This window comes from Rhipicephalus microplus, chromosome 1 (assembly GCF_043290135.1).
Source record: "Rhipicephalus microplus isolate Deutch F79 chromosome 1, USDA_Rmic, whole genome shotgun sequence".
Taxonomy (NCBI): Eukaryota; Metazoa; Arthropoda; class Arachnida; order Ixodida; family Ixodidae; genus Rhipicephalus; species Rhipicephalus microplus.
The window spans coordinates 227,007,276-227,028,333 of NC_134700.1; the positions used below are offsets into that span (position 1 = coordinate 227,007,276).

A 21,058-nucleotide genomic window follows, 5' to 3' on the forward strand; every position below is an offset into this window, starting at 1 on the left:
CGTAAAGGTTCTTAGGATTCGTCGCTGGAAGCTTGAGTGATGGCACGAAAAAAGGAAGCTACGGCACTCGTCACCACTTTGAGATACTTTTTTTTTTTTTAGAACGCACGGCTTACCTTGCAGCATGACCGGGGGTACGTGGTGTCCTCCGTAGCTATGCAGCTAGGTGTGCTCAACTCGGCTAAAAACCGGTGAATTTGGGTCTATGGCGCGATCATTTACGTATCATTTCCAGAAAAAGTAGGCAACAATTTTCAGCTGATTGAGAATTAATTTTATTTTCCAGGCCGCGCGGTGCAGTGTCTTCTTTCTGTTGAGGACCATTTTGAATAGAGCAATACTAAACGTTATGTTCATGTTTGTCTATTAGGTGTGGCGCAGACCCACTGGGGGGGGTGGCCAATAATTAAACGTTGTGCAAATCAAAAAGAAAGGATGAATAAAGGCGACGTAAGTATGTTGATTTATACAGAAACAGTTGAAAGATTTAAAAAGAAAATTGTTTTCTACGGTCGTAAGCACTAGCACTACAATCTTGCGGATGATTCAATGAATTTGTGCAGTGGACCCATTCCTCAATTGTAAAGCTAGCTTTCCTGCGATGCAGTTTGTCTGACTAATGGCGGTTAGTCGACCTGCAAACAGCTTGTACAAGTGCTTGCGCTGCGAGGCGGAAAATATCCCTAGTGCGCACATCTAGAGTCTCGCGTTCACTTGAAGCAGAACAGGTGGCACTGCCGCCATTAGTCTGGCGAATGTGCAGCGCGGGGAAGCGCACTTGCGGATTATTAAAAAAAGGGTTTTAACAGCTTGCACCAAAGTGATATATTCCCAACGACAACAGGTTTGAAGTAAACAATGTTGAATCAAGTTTGCCAGTAGGCATCTAAAGAAAAAGTCTGCGGAGTGAGGCAAAACGACGGCACGAGAAAAAATTGACAGAATTTCCCTGTTGGCGCCAAGCGTGAAGGAAAGAAGTGGGCAGCCATCTTTGCTTCTCTTCGGTATTAAGTTTCTTTCCACCTCCTTCTTCTGTTTTCAGGTTTATGGCATTTCAAGTTTTATTCCTATATTTTCGTTATTTTTTTACTTCCATTTTTCGTTTGCTTCTTCCAATTCTTACCGTCTGTTTTGTTGTATTTCTCTAGCCATAGTAATAATTTCCGCGCTTTATATCATCATCAAGGCACTCGAAGAGCAACAGGAAAAAGACTCCTCTTTGAGGCGAGAGTGTGGTCATTGTGCTGGAACTGGCTATCCTATAAGTGATTTCGCCTGTGTTAAGCCGACGACAGCGTACGACTGCACCCCCCCCCCTCTCCCCCGACTGCCGTTTCCGGTTTACGGCAAATTGTACCGAGGTTAGTTAGTGATGATAAACTAGATTTCTGAAGGTGAACTTCTAACCTGGGAACTATACAGAGGAGAGTGAAAGGCATGTATATAGTGTTCCACGAGAACTGCGAAGTTTCGGTAATCCTCAGATTGCGTTTTGTCTTCCATTTTCTTGACAAGTGTCTGACAGTGTAGTTTGAGTACGTACAGCACGAAAGCAGGACATAAGTACCGTGATGAATGCGATTTACCAGATACTCGCGTTTGAATGCCCACTTGATTCCCGCGTCAGTAAGCGGTGAGCTGAGGGAAATGCGCAGAGCATGGCGAAAGATCTGCAATACACGACCGTGCCACAAAACGTGCAGAAATTTCTTTTTATATATCAATTTATATTTGCGACCTAAGCGTAAACAGCTCTTCACTCCTCTCCCAACTAATCTATAATGTGAATGATATAACAGTTCTCGATATTGTGAACGTCTATACTTGGCGCTCTTGTATAGCAGGGAGGGACAATACGCACAATGTTTTGTCAGAATTGAGCACTGGATGCCTAATTTGAACAGTACGGATCTATCTGGCCTCTTCGTGACCAGAAATTAAGCCGCGATTACAAGTGAACCACCTATAGGAGTTCACAGGAAAGCCTTGATGAACATGTGGAAGTAGAAGATCACAGCGAGCACGAGTGCGTATTTCACGGGTCCCGGGATCCATGCAGCAAGTGCTGCCAATAAGGACTGGCGCCTCGTTGGGTAACTGGCCTCGTCCAGACCAGCGGCGTACCTGCAATAACATAAAGATGAAAACAAAAACGAGATTGAAGTAATTAGAAGAATAAGAATGGGGTGGAGCACATTTGGCAAGCACTCTCAAACTATGACAGGTATATTTCCACCATCCCTCAAGAGGAAGGTATGTAACAGCTGTATCTTGCCGGTACTTAGCTACGGAGCAGAAACCTGAAGACTTACAAAGAGGGTTCAGCTTAAATTGAGGACGACGCAGCGAGCGATGGAAAGAAAAATGGTAGGTGTAACCTTAAGAGACAAGAAGAGAGCAGAGTGGATTAGGGAACAAACCGGGGTTAAGGATATCATAGTTGAAATCAAGAAGCGCAAATGGATATGGGGCGGGCATGTAGCGCGTATACAGGATAACCGCTGGTCATCGAGGGTAACTAACTAGATTCCAAGAGAAGGCAAGTGAGTTATGGGGAGACAGAAGGTTAGGTGGGCAGATAAGATTCAGAAGTTTGCGGGTATAAATTGGCAGCAACAAGCACAGGACCGGGTTAACCGGGGGACATGGGAGAGGCCTTTGTCCTGCAGTGGACGTAGTCAGGCTGATGATGATGATGAAGATAAAAATGTTGCTTGGTATTGTAACTTGTATGCCTATATAGACACAAGCGTGTACCCGCAAGCATGGGCGTTGGCAGTTTGACTTGGGGGGGTGCGTGGGGTAAGGGTGCAAAGTTGTTGCATTGCGTTTGGTGGAGGGACAGCGCTGGTGTGGTACATGGATTGAGGAAAGGGGGGGGGGGGTATTTTGCACTTCCTTGCCGACGCCCATGCCCGCAAGTCAAATTCATTGTCTCAGGCGCGTGCAAGCGAAATTTTCCGGTTTGGCCTATAATAAAGTTCTCTGCTTAATACCGGCGCCACAGGCGCACTTTTAATCGTGATCATGGGCAATCCACATGATATCTCTTGATCATTATCAAAAATCAGTTGCGTAAGTCATGGTGGGGACTGGTAAGGGGGAGGGGGGGTTCTTGATTTGCTTTGCGCTCAGGCTTGTGGGGACACCTCTTGCAAGCGTTCTCCCTTGAAGTTTCTCTTTCGAGCATCGCATCTCTGAATGGCTTGGCAGTTACGTGTAGCGCACTCAACTTTTCAATACTTTTTTTTTTGTTTGGGGGGGGGGGGGGGTAGTGTCTACTGTTGTTTCATGCTTCTCAGGAGGCTGTTTCAATCGCAACTGCTGCTCGGTCGATTTCAGAAAAGACTCAGTAAAAAAAAAGGGATTTTTTTCAGGCACCAATAATCGTTTTTTAGTTTAATTTAATTTTAATTTTTATGTGAGTAAAAATATAACCTACAAGATATAAGAAAACAATATGGTCGCCATGGCATGCGCGTCCCCATTTGTGATTTTTCCGGATTTACACCACTGTCTGCAATGTTCGCTGCTAGATAGCCCTCAATAATATCCGTATCGAGCTACGTGCAGACGTTACCCAAATCGTTACCCGATCGGGCACGTTCGCAGTTTAACTGACCATGTAGCAATGCTTCATTCGTATAAAGCCTAACCCCGATCGGCCATGATCGTGATCGAAAGTGCATGTGTGACGGGAGCGTATGATGATGATGATTACGATGGCGATGACAAGGACTGCAACGTCGACGTTATGATTACTCGGTAACGTGTGAATGCAATATGTGGCGCTTGTCGGCGAGTTAAAAATGCTGCTGATGCTCAAAAACACGCGCATGTATACTTGCATACGGATACTATGACTTTACTGCAATATATAAGCTTGTCAGCGAAGGCTTATTGGGTGCCGCCACAGTCCTCTCAGGGATGATGTTATTATGCGTGACCCATCAGCATGCTGAGACTGTGAAGTATATAGGCTTTTGTACTTCCCTGCTACAGCCCAGAAAGGAGGCAATCCTCCTCTCAGTTGAAAAAGATCTATACTTCAATACTGTACAGGTGGAGAAAAACAGAAGATAACGAAAATGGAAGAGCCTAGCACAGACATGGGGCACAAAAATATTTTTCATCGCATTGCAGCTATATTTTACGACGAAATCTATCTATCGAATCTTGCTGTCTATCGAAATCAGACGTGTGCGCAGTGCGCATTACATATTTTTCTTATATTTTAGATTTTATATTTCACGTTGTATTGAATATTGCTTCATGCTTATTTTTTTCCGTGTACGCCAAGATCTCTCCCTTGAGTTCCTATTTCAATTTATTCCTCTTCTTCTTAGGACCTTCTGGTATTCTTTACATGGTTCCTATGTGAAATACTTCGCACTTACTGAGTGAATGATTTAATGGTGAGGACAAATTTCATAAACTCCCGCCACAAATAATCAAGAGAGCGAATATGACGAGCCTTCAAGACCCTCTCATGGCTGACCCTATAGACATCTGCAGCCACGGCGTTTCTTTGCATGTTGGTCGTTCTACATCAACACAAGACATCTTAAACACTTTGCTGTCCCACTTGTGGCCGAGGCTTGACAACAGCAAGTCCTATATCCCGAGGCTTCCCGATGCGCAATATCGTGCGTAAAAGGTATGCCCTAAGCGCATGCGCACCTGATGACCTCGTAGATGTAGGTCTGCTCGTGCACACCGCTGAAGAGGTGTGCGTACGGTCCGTAGGCGAACACGGCCACGTCCTCGCCGCTGTGGGTGCCGGCCTTTTCTGGGTACACTGACGGAAAGACGAAGTCCTCGTGGGCTGCGCACGAAACAAGCAAATGTATACGGTGAATGCCTTATCCTCATGACCCGTACGTCTCACGGCGTTTTCATATCGTGATATACGGACACGCGTCGATCGCAAGCACGGCAGCATCGTTTCACTTAACGACGATGATGATAGTGATGATCGCCAATGGCAACGCAGCGCGACTACACTACCCTCGACAGCAGCCATCGGTGAAGGGCGCCTCTCCGCAAAGAATATCCCTGACCACGGCACTGACCGTGTTCTGCTGCAGCCTCTTCAGCAGTGGGACTATACGTTGCATAAGCATGCCGCATGTCAGCATGTTTGCTTTCTAGCTTATTAACCATTCCCTTGCTTCCTTTTCACACGTGCAGCTGGGGGTAACCAGTCGGGCGTGCCCTTGTTAACCGTGAACCCGCATCTCTGCTTCATCCCATAAATTTACCCATGCCAGCTATTAAAAAGGCCCCCACTGTTTTTCTCGTGAATTATGTATTTTAAACATTAGCCACAGCCAGAACCATATGGTAGCACGATCGATATAGCATGACGGGCATCAGGTGGATAAACGTGTTTCCTATAGGCTTAACAAAATTATATTTTTACTTCCAGTTACATCTTAGTACGTGAATAAATACGCACCGTAACCGGCGTGCAAGCATGCATTGTGACTTAGCCGTGTAATTGTGATCCCAGAAAGCGGCGTGCAGCGTATCTATCGGCTAATTTCTAAGCATTAACTTAATGGGCACAGAGGAAAGGTACACGAACATGTCTCCTCCGAAGTAAGGTTTGAGTAGTCCTTCTTGAATCCCGGACCGACAGCGTAGTTAAGCAGAGTCCTCTGATGAGGCTTTTCGTCCATACCTGCGAGAGAAACTCGTGATAAATAAACACTTCGTCATTTCCTCTTCATCAAAACGTGCGGCCACCGCGGCCGGGATTCGATCCAGCGAAGGCTTCGGCTTAGCAATCAAGCAGTACTTAACCGCCACGTCTAGTAGTCGTATACGCTTCCCAAGTGCTTCTCAATCCTTATGGATGTGCCAAACAGCTATTAAGTTAAGACCACTATTAAGCCAGCTATACCGACTGATTCAAGAAATGTTCCCAAATGTTTTCAAAAATCAGGCAAATGCGATATTCTCTCGATGCCTCCACAGTTATCGTTCTGCAGAGGCAGGCATCTCAAGCTCGTTAAAGTCATTAGGGCGGTAATTAGGAAAACTGAAGAAATTGACTGTAATTAGTTGAGCAGCATCGATGAGCGCGACAAGCAGACGACTAAAATGGCGTCCCTGTTCGACAAAGCGATTGCAGGGGTGTAGTTTTTCCCCGTTCTTTAACGAATGTGCGCCATGTGTGCTGTAACTGCAAGTGCGCGACCACATCAATAATGCTGGACGTCTCAGAAGCCTTTGTGATGGTTGCGCTCTTCAGCATTTCGGTTTCGGTTTCGCCACGAAAGGGGTTGAATTTCGTTGCTTCGAAAGTATCACTAGAGATCACGTTTTCGAAATATCAAAGCAGCGATACATTCTTCGCCTGAAGGATTTCAATCGTTCCATTTCATATAACCCCCTTACTCCACTAATTAATAGGTTAATTGAACTTTATTTACTGTCCCACATAATGCCTTTAGCCGTCGTAAAACGCCTAGGTCTACAGAAGCAGTAATTGTGAAGGCATCGAACAAACTCGCCTTTTGGCGATTTTTAGAGAATGCCGGACACATTTCTTGAAACGTCCGGAATACGCTCATTCGAAACGCTTAGTCGATACGTTCAGACGCGCATGCTCTCCATGACGGCCTGGCCGGCTCATATCAGCCCGATTGGTGAGAACGCGTACCGAAGATGTTCGCTCCTCGATGTGGCTTTCCACCCATGACGAACGTGTGTCCGTGGTCGGCGGTGACGATGATGAGCGTCTCTTCGGGCCGCGTCATCTCCACCGCCTTGGCAACGGCCAGGTCCAGCGAGAGAACCTCGGTTAGCGACCGGTGTGCCTTTGCCTCGTGGTGACCCTTGTCGACTTGGCCCGCTGAGAGTCGCGAAATATACATATATACACACACAAAGAGGCACTTTCTAATCAGAGCCGGTGCGTTCGCGCACATGTTTCTGCGAGAGCATCAGTGTCATTTATGCTTTTTTTTTTCCGATGCTATCTATAAGTAGTAGTGCATACCACGTACAGTCGGGTACAACATTAGAAGGCAACGACGTTTCCACCTCAAATAGATTCAACGCGAGCCCACGCCAATGAGCGCGCCCTCTACACCTGACGTCACGAGCCGGACGCTAATGATGTCAGGGCTGAGCGCGACTGTTCTCCGACTCCGCCATCGGAGAATAGTCGGCCATATATAAAGTCACTGGAAGTTTTGCAGTGACTCCATATCGGCTGCCACACTTCAGCCATCTGGGCAGTGCCTTATACTCAAAGATGAGTTGCCCGAGAATGTTGAGCGAATGTGATGCACAATAGTGGGCTGAACTTCGCAGTAATTACGTGCTGTTAGTTAGCTATAATATCAATATGTTTGTGGTTCCTTGCACCAACACTGGCGGGAGTTGAAATATATGGAACTGCACGATGAGATTAGTCCATCAGTCAAAATGCCACGAATAATTCGGTGAATCGGAAAAGCATGAAAGTGGGACTTCTGAAATACATAAAGTGGGACTTCTGAAATACATAGTCGCGATGGGTTACTGCCGTTATAGACAGTCAGAAGTCAAGTGACAACGAGAACAACGTCCCGCGAGAAGATGTCGGGGCCGTATTTTTAGTCAATAAATGAATGAAAAACTTTTAGGTCTGCACCAAAAAAAAAAAGTGGTCCCCTCTTCGCGAGAATCCAAAAGCACCTCTCCCCGCCTAGCCTTTATTAATGAGTCACAGCTGGTCCTCCAGGGTGGAGCTGGCCAGCAAGATCTTCCATCGCTCTCTAAGTTATGGGAGGGTGTTGGTTAGCATGTACTATTTTGGGGATAACCTATCCATTGCGCGCGCAGATGTGACCCTCGACTAAGAATGCGACATGCAGCTTTTCAAGGTTATTTTCGGTTATATATACCACTTACAATTTTTGTTCACCACCCTAGAGCCACAGAGTTTCATTTTTCTCTCACGCTATATACCATGAAACACTTATTGTTCAAGTTTCATTGCGACTCCTTAATAGAACATTGCGTGCATCGAGCACATACCTTCCACGAGTAGCAGGAAGCCATCGGGATTTTTGCTCAGGATCCGGATCGCCTTCTCGGTGAGTTTGGTCAACAGGCTGGTGCCCTCTCGGATGCCATCCAAATTCTCGTACGGGAGATCACCGCTGGCCAGTAACGCTGCGGATCAAGCACGTCACACGCCGTGTCAGGCTATAACCATACAGAGACGTTTAGACGATGTAAACAGACATATTTATTTTCTATTGTTTTTTTGTTTTTCGTTCAGATGTACAGTTGCAATGTGCATTTGTATCTGGTAGTCTGTACTGTTACCTTTTTTTTTCAGTTCTTATTTTCTCTTTGTTGTTGTTCTTCGATCGGATGTATAGATGCCGATCTGTACCCTTGTTCGTATTCCTGCAAGGGCCCGTTAAGACTAACAATATCGATAGAATGCAGCCTCTCTCTTCTATCTACCGTGGTATAGCTTATTAGCGTTGAAGGCGTTGTGTAATGACGCTCAACGACGCGCCTAACGAATGCCTAACGAAGCAAGTAAAAAGAAAGAAAGTGGTCCTGTAAAAATGCTTATTTAGCGGTTAATATCTGCTGCTATGTAGTAACTAAACAATAGCAACCTATACAACACATGATTTGTTCTAATTTCAGTGTCTATAGATTGCGCTAAGATGAGCAGAGTTGCTCAGGAAAGTTAAAGGTGTCATTGCCCTTCTCGTTCTGCAGTTAAAGCTTTGTGAGTTCGGACTTTATTTTCTTGAAGTATTTTCGTAAATCCCAAAATTTACAAAATTTGGAGCTTATATTGCCAATAATTACTCTCAAAAGTTCAATTTCTTAGATGAAATAAAATCCGGACACAAAAACATTACAACACACGAAGTGTATATTTCCAAGGCTTTATTTATGTGTGGACTTTTTGTTCGAGTGAATGCTTGTGTTTTGTAAACTGTTGTGTTCAGTGGGCAGATTTTTTTTATTAAGGAACTATAGGACTAAGTTCGTGAGTGTTGTGTGTGCCTCTCTACAAACTCGTGTTTTCTACTTCTCGACAATTATTGCGCAAGACAACTAGACTAGCCGGCGCCATGCATAGGCACCAGCCTCGTTTTATATACATGTAACATAGTTATAATAAAGAACGCGTCCTTTTGTTGTCTGGATGGTTTGAACGCACAAGCACTACACGCAAGCACAAATATTTTTGAATACAAAGCCACTATATTTGTGCATATAAAAACCTTAAAGTTTGCTGTAATAGAAACGAAGATGCCCTACGAGGTCCGCATATTCGGTGTCGTCTGACGCACCCCAGTGTTGCCAGGTCATCGTATATCAAGATGTCGTCTCATGTGCCCGATGGCTCTGAATATGACGACTCATATAGCTCCGTGTGCAAATAGCCATTTGTTAAATGTGTCATGAATGCGGTCTGCGAGACATGAGGTAAACTTGATATTGGCTGAACCAGCCGACGTATTATTGACCGCTTAGGCCGTGCCCAGATAAAGAACGGAGTGGGGTGATATTGTCCATTGATTATTGCGGTTTTTTTTTGTTTTTTTAAGGGGGGGGGGGGGTTGGTTATCCGCGGAAACACGAAGCCCTAGTTATAGCACATTTCCAAGCAAAGTAAGATACGCCCACAGGGTATTTTTGTTCACGTATACACACCTAGCACTGCATCCGCCGTCGCCGTGTCCAGTTTCTCGACGTCCTCCTTGGTGTTGCACACGTGCGAGTTCATTCGTTCCGACTGCTTGAGGTTGCTCCACTCCTCGATCAGGTTCCGGCTGTCCGGGCGCTTTCCCGGCTGGTCCGTTTGCTGGGCCTCCTCGGGCACCAGGAAGTGCTCGCGCCCGCCACCAGCGATGAACTGCGGGCAACGTGGAGCGACTTCATGCTTGGCTGGGCCGTGAGCACCGCTTTGGTAGTATGTGCGACTAATTTATTACCGGAAAGTTGTAGACGCGCATCAGGAGATCGGAAGACGTCGGAATTTGACAGAGAATAAAGGTAGCTGCCGAGATTAGTTAGCACTAAGGCCAAGACGACCGAAGGGCGATAGCCGACCACATTCCACTCATGTACTCAGCAACATTCTCCGGAAGTCAGTTCACCCGGGATTCCAACTTATCACGTTAGTGCAGAGTGCACGTCAGGTTTGGAGAAGGAAATGACGCAGACTACCGAAGTTGTACCCGATTGAAGTTTACATCAAGTCGGTCACGTAATGCGTATACGTCACACAACCGATGCGCAATTAGATCATCGGAATGGATGCCACAGAATAAGGGATGGAAAACGCACCCGAGAACGGCAACCATGTGAAGAAGTTAAGAAGTTCGCAGGCATAAAACGGAATCATCTCGCGCAAGAAAGGGTACATCCGAGATCACTGGAAAAGGCCATCGTCCAGCTGTGAACATAGAAGACTTCGACAAACCGCGTGTTCATACATATAGCGCGCGTGCGAGGATGCCGTCCTCACCCGCAAGTGCAGTCCCGGAGGCCGGTGCACCAACTGGTGCGCAATGTCGAGGCAGTTCTGGCTCCCGTGGTTGCCGCCCACGCTGCTCTCCCACTCCCGGTGCGCCGAGTGGGCGTAGCCCGCGGCCACAGTGGCGTCCGTAACGCCGGCTGTGGTCACGAATCCCGTGGTCTTGTCTGCACGGTAATATGTGTATACATACTGATATGGTACGCAGGAGTGGAACAACAGGAGGAGGGCATACGCACCGGCTTCCTGCGCGAGCTCGTAGAGGCACTTGAGGTGATGGCGCGTATCGGACGACTCGCTGCAGTTGCCGAGCCTGACGTGCGCCGAGACGCCGAGCGTGAAGTAGTTGCTCTTGACGCCGCACTGGATGGCCGTGCCCGAGCACGCGGAGTCGGGCACCAGGCGATCGGCGCAGTAGACCTGCGCTACACGGGCCGCCGTGTATCATCCGGGCTTCTCAACCGGCGAGTGCATGCACAAATGCTCTGACCATAGACGTGGAGGCATGCGCAGAGTTCCCCTGCCGGGGGGTGCGCGGGGGTCGAAGGTTCGTCGTAGCGCCCCCCTTCCTATTGTGTCAACGTACGGGGCCGATTTTGCAAGCGCCTCGAGTCACAGCCCCCCCCCCCCCTCCCTCCTACCTCCACCCAGTGCACACGCCTATGGCTGTGACGTCTTTGGGCCCCGCCGCGGTCTAGTGCTAAGGTACTCGGCTGCTGACCCGCAGGTCACGGGATCAAATCCCGGCTGCGGCGGCTGCATTTCCGATGGAGGCAGAAATGTTGTAAGCCCGTGTGCTCAGATTTGGGTGCGCGTTAAAGAACCCCGGGTGGTCTATATTTCCGGAGCCCCTCCACTACGGCGTCTCTCATAATCATATGGTGGTTTTGTGACGTTAAACCCCACATATCAATCAACTAATGTGACGTCTTTGTTTCGTTGTGGTTGTGGCATTGCGCTACACGCAAAGCTGTCTAGATAGAAACCCCTGTTGTACTTTTGAGTCTTAGTAACCCCGTATTCACAAACGCTCCTCGACTCGGCTTTCACCCTTCACTTGCCAGAGTTGAGCACTGCGCCACAGCTCGCCTCAAAATGATGCTGCGCTACAGCCTAGAATCGCAGAAGATTATCGCTGATATGTAGTAACTTGCCGTGTCTAGAGACAGCGCGCCCATCGGCTTTCTCAAGTGAAGGTGAAGCAATGAGTGAAGGGACGTTCTAGAATACGGGGGTCAGATGCCTCGTGAAACACATAAATTGACCGTCCGCGTCCCGTGGCGTTGGAGACGAGCGATGCAGAAATCGTTCAATGACGTCAGCACGACGTAACATATCGCCTTAGTGTGTGACATCATAACGACTCGTGTTTGGTCGGGTCAAGTTCAGTACGGTTGGTAATATCGAATAACGTTCGCAACGAACCGACAAGGACGTCCTATCAGTTGAGGCCGGGATCGGATCTGATCGGATACAATGAGCGTTTGATTGCGTTCGATGTGCCATATGCAGGCCAGTAGCCAGAAAGTTGTACCAGACCCCATCCCCCTCCTCCCACCAGAAAATTTGACAGATGTGGTGTTCCACAAAAAAATAAATAAATAATAGCTGTCTTTCTCGACATATTAAGGCTTTCAGCAAGTGCCCCTCTCCCCATGCACGCCTGAAAAAAATTCCCGGCTACGGGGAAGGAGCGTATATCTTCATTCTTTTTTGTCCCATAATTATCTCGTTTCCATCAAGTCTACGAACGCCCCCTCACGCTACCGTTGTTTATGTGTTCTTTCGGCTTCGTATGTATATACAGCTGCGTTTTAAATAAACGCGCCTTTAGATAGATTTCTATTGTTTCGTTCATTCGCTGAACAGGTGATTTTTCCACGCGTCACCACATTTATTCCGCGTGCATGGGCGAATCAGTATCTTGAATCTACAATAGCGCACATGCTTACGAGCGCAGCTGCTCCGGAGCGCGCAAAAGATAGCCTGCTGCGCACTGCGGCAACGGGGGACACCCACAACTAAATCCGACCAGCCCGAGAGGCCTGGGAAGAAATCTTCAACGTGGCTGAAAAAGATCAGGAGGGGGGGGGGAGGGAGTAGTGTTCGTGGGTTCCCTTTTTTTTTTACGTGCATACGTAACACGCAAAATCGCTTTCTTCGTGGAGGCCTGAGAGGAGGTGTGCGCCTCGCCCACCCCCCTCACTCGCAGACGCACTCTCTTTCGGCACGTGCAAATTGTACAACTCGCCTTGCCACGTGTTGCCCCGAGAAACCGGCTATCGCGCTATTACTGCTTCACCACGTCGGCTCGTTGGTCTAGGGGTATGATTCTCGCTTAGGGTGCGAGAGGTCCCGGGTTCAAATCCCGGACGAGCCCTCATTTTTTCTCAATCCGTAAACATTTTTTTGTTTGTTTAATAGGGAGTTCACTAAACTGTAACTAAATATTTCCGAAAATAGAGACGCCTGCAGCGGTAATTCGCCAATACAAAAACTGCTTAAGAGAAACAAAGAAAAAAAGAAAGGGCCCGTCCGGGATTTGAACCCGGGACCTCTCGCACCCAAAGCGAGAATCATACCCCTAGACCAACGGGCCGTCCACGACGAGGCGCCCCAAAGAGCGCAGCCGCTTTGGCCTCGGTCAATCACGTGACCAAGTGGGGGCACGTTGACGTGGGTGACCCGAATCAAGGGAACGCGTTGTCTCCCAGAGATTCAACTAAAAGCACTAAACTTTCCTTCATGTGAGCTGGGGCGGATAGCGAAAGAAAGCTCGGAAATTTGGCGTAGGGAAACCTGAAAGAATCCGGTTTCGCCCCCTTGGTTTCCCTCTGTACTCAAGCCCTAGCACATGACCTCCTAAGCCCGTAAACACAAAGCGGAGGAGGGTGGTGGGAGGAGGGAGCTAATTTTGCCCGTACACCTTTACTAGGCCGGACCTTTCACATCATTTTTTTTTTTATGCACAGGATTACGGCTACGTGTGCTTTTCGACGATAATGATGACCAGGGACTCCTGATGCTGCATTCAAGGAACTGTTTACTTTCTGCCTTAAAAGCCGAAGTCTAAGGGCGGGCCGTTATAAGAATTACGTAATTTCTATATTTTCATTCGCGCTGTGACCATAACATTTTATTTCGATTCAACGTTTTATTTCAATGTTTGAATCATTACGCCGATGTTTATTTTTCGGACTCGTCAAACAGGATAGGTGGGGGGGGGGGATACGCTGCGATGAAACTTTGCCACCCCCCTTCCTCCCATAATGCAGAACACAGCGCACGCCTATGCTTGTAAGTGCGCACCGCTTGGCACAATAACCCCCCGATAGCACATAGGCTTGCGCATCAGTGGGTGTACAGGGAGAGGTACACTTAAGTTTAAAACCAGTTTGAAACGCGCCAAGGCTGCCCAACACATTCACTCTGTCCGGCACAGATTTTCGACAAAAGCGGCAGCCTATGGCATCCAATGTTGCAGCTGCGTTCGAATTTCACCCCAGAGCTTCAGCACGTGAACGTCATGGTGACGTCACGAATTCATGAGACCTTTTTTACGTATTCTGGACACTGTTCAAGGCAGTTTTCCGAAACCTGCTATTCCAAGACTACGTGTCCCCTCATCTTCATTATCAGCCTGACTATACGCTCACTTCAAAAGCAAAGACCTCTCCCGTGTTATGCCAATCGACCCGGTCTCGTGCTTTTTACTTCCACGTTATACCTGCGAACTCTTTAATCTCATTGGCCCACCTAACTTTGTGTCTCCCCTTCGTGCGTTTGCCTTCTCTGGGAATCTAGTCAATTACCCTCAATGACCATCGGTTATCCTGCCTACGTGCCCGGCCCGTTCGCATTTCTTCTTCTTGATTTCAACTGTGATATCATTAAATTCGGTTTATTCCCTGACCCACTCTGTTCTCTTCTTGTCTCTTAAGGTTACACCTATCATTTTCTTTTCCATCGCTCACTGCGTTGTTCTAAATTCAAGCTCAACCCTCTGTGTAAGCCTCCAGGTGTCTGCTCTGTAGGTATAAGTACACCACGTAAATAATTTTTTTTTTAGCTACAAACGACTGCCGTTGAAGTCTGTGCTGGTACAGAAACTTCAAGGTGGCTTCGCCACCTGCACTTTATTTTAGCGTTTATTCTTGCTTAACAAGTGTCTCATAAGCATCTCCGTTTATTAGGCGTGCTTTTTCATGTGAAATTATAATTTTATAATACGAAGAATATCACTTTCATCTTTAGTGTCTCTGTTGCAGCCCCCCCCCCCCCCCACTTCTTCACCCACTAAGAAAACGTCCGTCGAAGTTTCTGAGAAAACGCGAGACGAGTATTATAGCGCAGCACGTGACTTGAAATTTACCATGAATTCTCAAAATCACTTCCTCCTTCTCCCGACAAATGCCTGCATTAACTAAGGTGACCGCACCATAAGCCCCAAGTTCACGGCTGATTTGAGCATCGTGATTAGCATAGTATCGCAACCGACTCGGCACGGCATACCGCCACTCAATTGCCCGAGCGCTCTGAAAATAAAGCGCGCATTCAAATAAACAAATGGAAAGGAGGCACTGAAGGTCTTGACGCGCGCTGACGAACGGTCTTGCCCCTGTCATTACACTCCTTGAGTAGCTTTCAGCACGCGCACTGGTACGAAGGGCAATGAACACCTCGAATGAAGCTGTTCGAACATTAATAGGAAAATTGTTGCATGGCCCCCTTGATATTCATTGAGTCTTATAAATAACAGCGAGACGCAACATCACCTTGGAGAGTGAAGTGTGGGGGAATTTCTCGAAGGAGAGGGCGCTGTTCTCGCCCGCTGTGCCGGTCAGCTGTCCCTTGAAGACGCGCGCCGCAGAGATGGTGGAGATGCCCATGCCGTCGCCGATGAACAGGATCACGTTGTTGGCGCGGCCCTCAAACTTCTCGGTTTTCAGACGCTGCTGGAGGGCCTCGCGGTTCAAGCGGTACCAGAACTCGGGATCCTCTGCGACCGAGAGCACCCGTTAACACGGCACCGCCGGTTGCTGTGCATGCCACCACGGGTAAACGGGGCGGTGCCTGCCGGCTTTATACTTTACTCATGGTTTCTTTGACTTGGTCATGTTATGTTATTGTTTAATAAATAGGTTTATAGCAACGGATGTTATTGCCGACAATGGTCGCGGGTGTTGCATTCCAGGAACTGTTTATTTTCCACAGTACCTCCCAGACGGAAAACCATGGACCATGGGCAAGTCATTGTGCCAAGTACATCATCACTTCATCTTCATTTTTCATCTATTTTGAAGTATATTGTTAGGACTCGTCAAACAGGAAGGGGGGGGGGGGGGGTGCGATAAAACTTTGCTTTCCCTCTACACCTAACCGGGAACCCTGAGTAGTCATGCGTAGTACATTGGGGTGTCTTTAGATTTCACGCAGCTTTAGCTAAGCCTGTGGCCAAGAGGAATGGTCTTAAGGCACGTTTTCACCAAACGCGGATCTTGACAACGGTGAAGCAACGAGGGAGCGCGGCTGTTCAGACCAAGCGTGTTGCCACCTGCCCTCTCCAACGCTGAGGTGGAGCAATGCAACAAACAACGGTGGCCATGCCGCCATTTTGCGGCACTACACGCGATACTGCGCGCAGGCGTCTGGGGTCTTGATTGTTCACTGCCAAAGTGGGCAAATTTTCCGTGCGGACAGAACCGGTCCGGGCGCGATATACACGGAAGAGCGACCGCAGGTTTTCCGCTTTTGTGGCTAATCCACGTCCGATTTCTGGATCCACGCTCAACTTGCGAACGCGCCTTACGTATTGGCCACTGCGCAATCATCAGAGGCCTAATACCTGAATTTAATCCTCAGCAATTGCTGTTTGAAATCGACATCGCTATCAGCTGCAGTGTGTTCTAATAAAAACATCCGTGTGAGAACATTTGTTTTAGAGAGTCCGAGAAGATAAGGAACCTGCCCGGCAGCGCGTTAAGACACTCGTTGAAGGCTTGCCGGACAACTGTTGCGGCCATTGCCAGATGACCTATATGAAGATAACTTGAAGTTAATAAAATGCGTTGCGTTTATAGCACGAGTCAATGCAGACATGGGAGTCAGCAGCATTTATGTCTTGGTGAGTGCAAGCCCGTCTTGCATCGCAGTGGAGGATGGGAGGAGCACTTGTTTGGCTTGGCTTATAGAAAGCTTTCATGTGCGAGTATGGCGTGTTGTGGCCTGTAAAGGGGGGGGGGGGGGGGATTCACACTTCTTTTCGACGCTTGTGAATGCCGATTGGGGCATGCACCTATCTTACTGAGTCTCTCATCAGCGCGGAGCTCATGTTCTGGTTGAGATTTTTCTTTTAGATGCGGAAGCATCTTATACTCGCGCCTTGTAGTGCGCCGTCCGCGCCGTCCGCACCGCTTCTCGAACATTCGACAGCTGACGCGCGCGCATGCGCCGTCGCCCACTCTTCCACCATCTGTGCATCCCATCCTCCTCTACACACCGCGCGCGCTTCACTCCTCCACCATCTGTGCACCCTTCCTCCTCTACACACCGCGTTCGACATCTACAATTCTCCTGATTCTCCAGTGGACGCCTCCGTGGAGCGTAAAAAGCAGAAAGAATTTCACTTCACAGACTGGGATAAGTTCAGGAAGATAAGGATGGAAAGGGAACAAGATGGCCACAGACAAGGCTTGGAGCAGTGGGTCAAACAGATTAAAGATGACATCAAATCCGTCTCCTCCACCATTACCACAGATTTGCCGGTTGAAAGAATGGATAGCCGGCTCGCTCATCTTCTTGAGGCAAAGCAAGCACTACTGAACCGTTGGAAGGGTCAGCGCCTGAACCGAAGACTGAGGAAGAAGATAGCTGAGGTAAACAGATCAGTCGAGGAACATTGTCGCGCACTATCGAGGCAGCAATGGGACGAAATCTGCAACTCCGTCTATGGTCAGATGCGCAATGGCAAGACATGGAATATGTTAAAGCATCTCCTCAACGAAAACACCACCAAAACAAATCAAAAGCATGTTATCGCTCGAATTTTGCATAAAGAGATAGGGCGCACTACAGAACAGCAAGTTGTCCAGCAGCTCGTGCATAAGTACCTCCCAATCAAAAGAGGATTAGCACCACCAAGTAGACAGTACCAGGGCACGCCAAATCCAAGTCTTGAGGGCGACTTTAACATCGAGGAGATCAGAAGAGCCTTGCATGATCTCAACGGCAGGTCGGCCCCTGGCCCGGACGGTATATCAAACAAGGCCCTGCGTAACCTTGATGACGATTCAATTGAAACCCTGAGGGATGTGAACAATTCAGCATGGAAAGAAGGCAGGGTGCCAGAGCAATGGAAGCTGGCCAGCACGATCCTTATTCCTAAGCCAGGAAAGCCCCCTAACTTGGACAACATGAGGCCAATATCCTTGACATCATGTATCGGCAAGGTCGCAGAACATGCCATACTGCACAGGATAAACAAGTACTTGGAAGATAACAACATATATACACACAATATGGTTGGATTCAGGGCAGGGCTATCCACACAAGATGCATTGAAGCTTATAAAACACCAGGTCATTGACAATGAAACCAGAGACGTGAGAGCCATTCTGTGCCTAGATCTAGAAAAAGCGTTTGACAACATCCACCACTCATTCATACTCGAAGCAATTTCCAAGCTTGGTCTAGGGAAAGCCTTCTATGACTACGTATGGTCCTTTCTTACAGATCGGAAAGCCGTGATGAAGATTGCAGATATCGAGACCGCAGCAATCGAACTAGAAGCAAGGGGCACGCCACAAGGGGCAGTGATTTCACCAATGCTGTTCAACATTGCCATGATTGGACTGTCAAAGAAATTATCGAGCATTGAAGGATTGAAGCACAGCATCTACGCAGATGACATTACCATCTGGTGCACAGGTGGAAGCGAGGGGCAGATTGAGAGCGCTCTGCAAGAGGCGATTGACACCGTAGAAGACTACCTTCGCCCTTCCGGGCTCAAGTGCTCCTCGAGTAAGTCAGAACTTTTGCTTTATCGGACTGCACGCCGGGGACCGAAGCCCAGGGGATGGAAGCCGTTAAACCAGATAGACATCCATCTCCGTACAAATCAAGGGGATGCCATCCAGAGGGTCGACTCCATCAAAGTCCTGGGAATGCTGATAGAGTCTACCGGCGCCAACAGCAAATCTATAGCCAAGTTAACTCGGAAAACAGACAGTGCGGTGCACCTCATACGCAGAGTGGCCAACAAAAGAAATGGGATCAAGGAAGACAACCTCATCCGGTTGATGCATGCGTTTGTTCTAAGTCACTTCACATACGAGGCAGCAATGCACAACTGGTCAAGAGCAGAGTCCGAGACACTGAATGTGCTCCTCAGGAAAGTTATCAAGAAGGTCCTGGGCCTACCCATACATACCAGCACCGAGCGTCTGCTTGAGCTTGGCATACACAACACGCTCGAAGAAATAGCAGAAGCCCAAGAGAGAGCACAGTTTGAAAGGTTATCTACTACAAGGTCGGGGAGAATGATCCTACAGGAGCTGGGCCAACACCCAATAGCAATCAGACGCAATTACAATGATATCCCTGACAACATCAGGGAGACTATCACGGTATCTCCTATACCGAGAAACATGCATCCAGAACACAACGTCGGAAGAAGAGTAGCGAGGGCCAGGACTATACTTCGTCAAGTCTCAAACGAGGAACGAGGGGTCGTATTTGTTGACGCGGCTTCCTACGCCAATGGGAAAGCGTTTGTGGCAGTGGTAGTCGACGGGGCTGGTCATGTCGTCAACTCAGCGACGGTCAGGACGAAAGACCCAATCATTGCGGAACAAGTGGCCATCGCCTTAGCACTCAAGATGGATAACATTGAAGTTGTCTACAGTGATTCCATGGCAGCACTACGGGCGTTCGCCAAGGGGATGGTCTGTGAACAAACGCTGAAAATACTGCAAGGCAAGAACATAACACATCATCTTCTGAGTTGGTTCCCAGCTAACCTTGGACAAATCAACGATTCCCCTCCCAATCTCAACGAAGCAGCACACGAGGCGGCGCGAGAACTCTCCAACCGTGCCTCCCCGGGGATGCGTTCTACCGGTGAAGGGGATAACCGGGAAATTCTTACAACATATAACGAGCTCACTAAACATTTCTACCTGTCTAGAAGGATTTTCCCTTCACCTCACAAAAATCTAACCCGGCCCCAAGCACTTACATTAAGGCTTTTGCAAACGCGGATACACCCTACTTTGAAAATGTTACACATCATGTACCCTGACCTATATCCAAGTAATCTTTGTCCACATTGTGGCGAAATAGCTTTATTAGAACACATGCTCTGGCAGTGCACCAAATTCGCTCATTTATCGCACATCACCTCTGCCAGATGGGAGGCGGCAATCCGCAGCTCGTCCTTGGCAGATCAGCTCTGGGCTGTCCACCAAGCCCGCGAGGCGGCTGAGGAGCTTGGCATCTCAGTCCCCACGTGGGAGCTGCCCGCAACACAGTGATCTGTGTTTTGGAGGACCAAATAAAAGTTTATCCAATCCAATCCAGTGGACGCGCATGTGGCGTCGCGCTTCGAGAACATTCAACAGCTGACAGTGCATGCACCGTCGAGCTGTATATATACTCAAGGTCGGCGCTCGCTCGCTCAGTTGCCGCTCGTCGGTTGGTTTGTACGGCGCGTCGACGTCCAAGGTCGCGGTGAAATGAATTCCAACGAATCCACAAACACAATGATCGACGTCCCTTCGACCAGCGCCGCCCTTTCGCATACGTGTGTACGTGTTCACTCATTTAACACCCCCTCCTACAACCACGTTAACCAATTTAGCCATCGACCCAAGTAAGTCGCAATTTAACACCCCATTTCACAACCACGTTAACCAATTTAGCCATCGACCCAAGTAAGTCGCACTTTAACACCCCGTTAACCAATTATATGCTCCGCATCCTCCTCAGTGTTCCCCCGAGGGAAGCTGCGGGCAATTTTTTTAATCTGCGCATAGTGCTCTGTGAAGTCGCGCGTGAAACCCGTTTACGAACAAGCTTTGGGGAAAGTGATGATAGCGTTCAGCGTCTTCCTTATCATAATTTGGAAAGCCCGTACGCCCTGGTGCACAGAATTGAGGTCACGGCTCTGAGCTCGTCGGATTCCTGCTGTTTGTAAATGAGTATATGTAGTTGCACCGGCAGACTGAGCGTGCCAGTATCTGAGACATATGGCGCGGTGGCAGCCATGACTGCAGGAGGCACGCCCGCCTGTCTCGTTGGAACACTCACTTTCTTGCTGGGCCGTCGGGTTCGGGAAGTGGGTGTTGGCGGCAACGGTGAACGCCGCTAGCACAACGGCGACGACCGCCAGGCGGGCGGCGGACGCCATGTCCGCTCCCTCCTTCGTGGCTTCCTCGGTAGCTTGGTTGGTTTATGGTCATGGTTCAACCCACTGCGGGGCCACGAATTTGGCGGTAGCGGAAGAAGAAAACTATAAATTCATGAAAAAGTAGTAAGATCGATATGTGTGTT

The 21,058-nt window shown here is 48.4% G+C and overlaps 1 protein-coding gene and 2 non-coding genes across 4 annotated transcripts; 1 reads left to right on the forward strand and 2 right to left on the reverse strand.

Moving 5' to 3' along the window:
- Positions 1 to 251: 251 nt before the first annotated feature.
- Positions 252 to 20,949, reverse strand: LOC119166750 (alkaline phosphatase-like). Of its 2 annotated transcripts, XM_037418080.2 has the most exons (10): positions 20,816 to 20,949; positions 15,286 to 15,509; positions 10,750 to 10,930; positions 10,502 to 10,677; positions 9,685 to 9,886; positions 8,032 to 8,169; positions 6,668 to 6,859; positions 5,588 to 5,683; positions 4,681 to 4,825; positions 252 to 2,124 (listed from the first exon to the last, which is right to left on the reverse strand). In XM_037418080.2, exons 1-10 carry the CDS (start codon positions 20,913 to 20,915, stop codon positions 1,974 to 1,976), a joined length of 1,605 nt encoding a protein of 534 aa, XP_037273977.2. In that variant the 5' UTR covers positions 20,916 to 20,949; the 3' UTR covers positions 252 to 1,973. The 2 variants fall into 2 exon arrangements, with proteins under 2 accessions (XP_037273977.2, XP_075747606.1); XM_075891491.1 differs by lacking the exon at positions 6,668 to 6,859.
- TRNAP-AGG (transfer RNA proline (anticodon AGG)) lies at positions 12,819 to 12,890 on the forward strand. Its single transcript has one exon. It is a non-coding gene; the product is annotated as a tRNA-Pro (tRNA).
- TRNAP-UGG (transfer RNA proline (anticodon UGG)) lies at positions 13,038 to 13,109 on the reverse strand. Its single transcript has one exon. It is a non-coding gene; the product is annotated as a tRNA-Pro (tRNA).
- Positions 20,950 to 21,058: the final 109 nt, after the last annotated feature.

Bases quoted from the DNA above. Each gene is read 5' to 3' on its own strand.
- LOC119166750 (XM_037418080.2), bottom strand. From the start codon at position 20,915: ATGGCGTCCGCCGCCCGCCTGGCGGTCGTCGCCGTTGTGCTAGCGGCG. The intron at 10,678-10,749 runs GTGCGTATGCCC...ATTACCGTGCAG, and splicing joins CGAGCTCGCGCAGGAAGCCG to ACAAGACCACGGGATTCGTG. The intron at 6,860-8,031 runs GTATGTGCTCGA...CGCGACTCTCAG, and splicing joins CTTCCTGCTACTCGTGGAAG to CGGGCCAAGTCGACAAGGGT.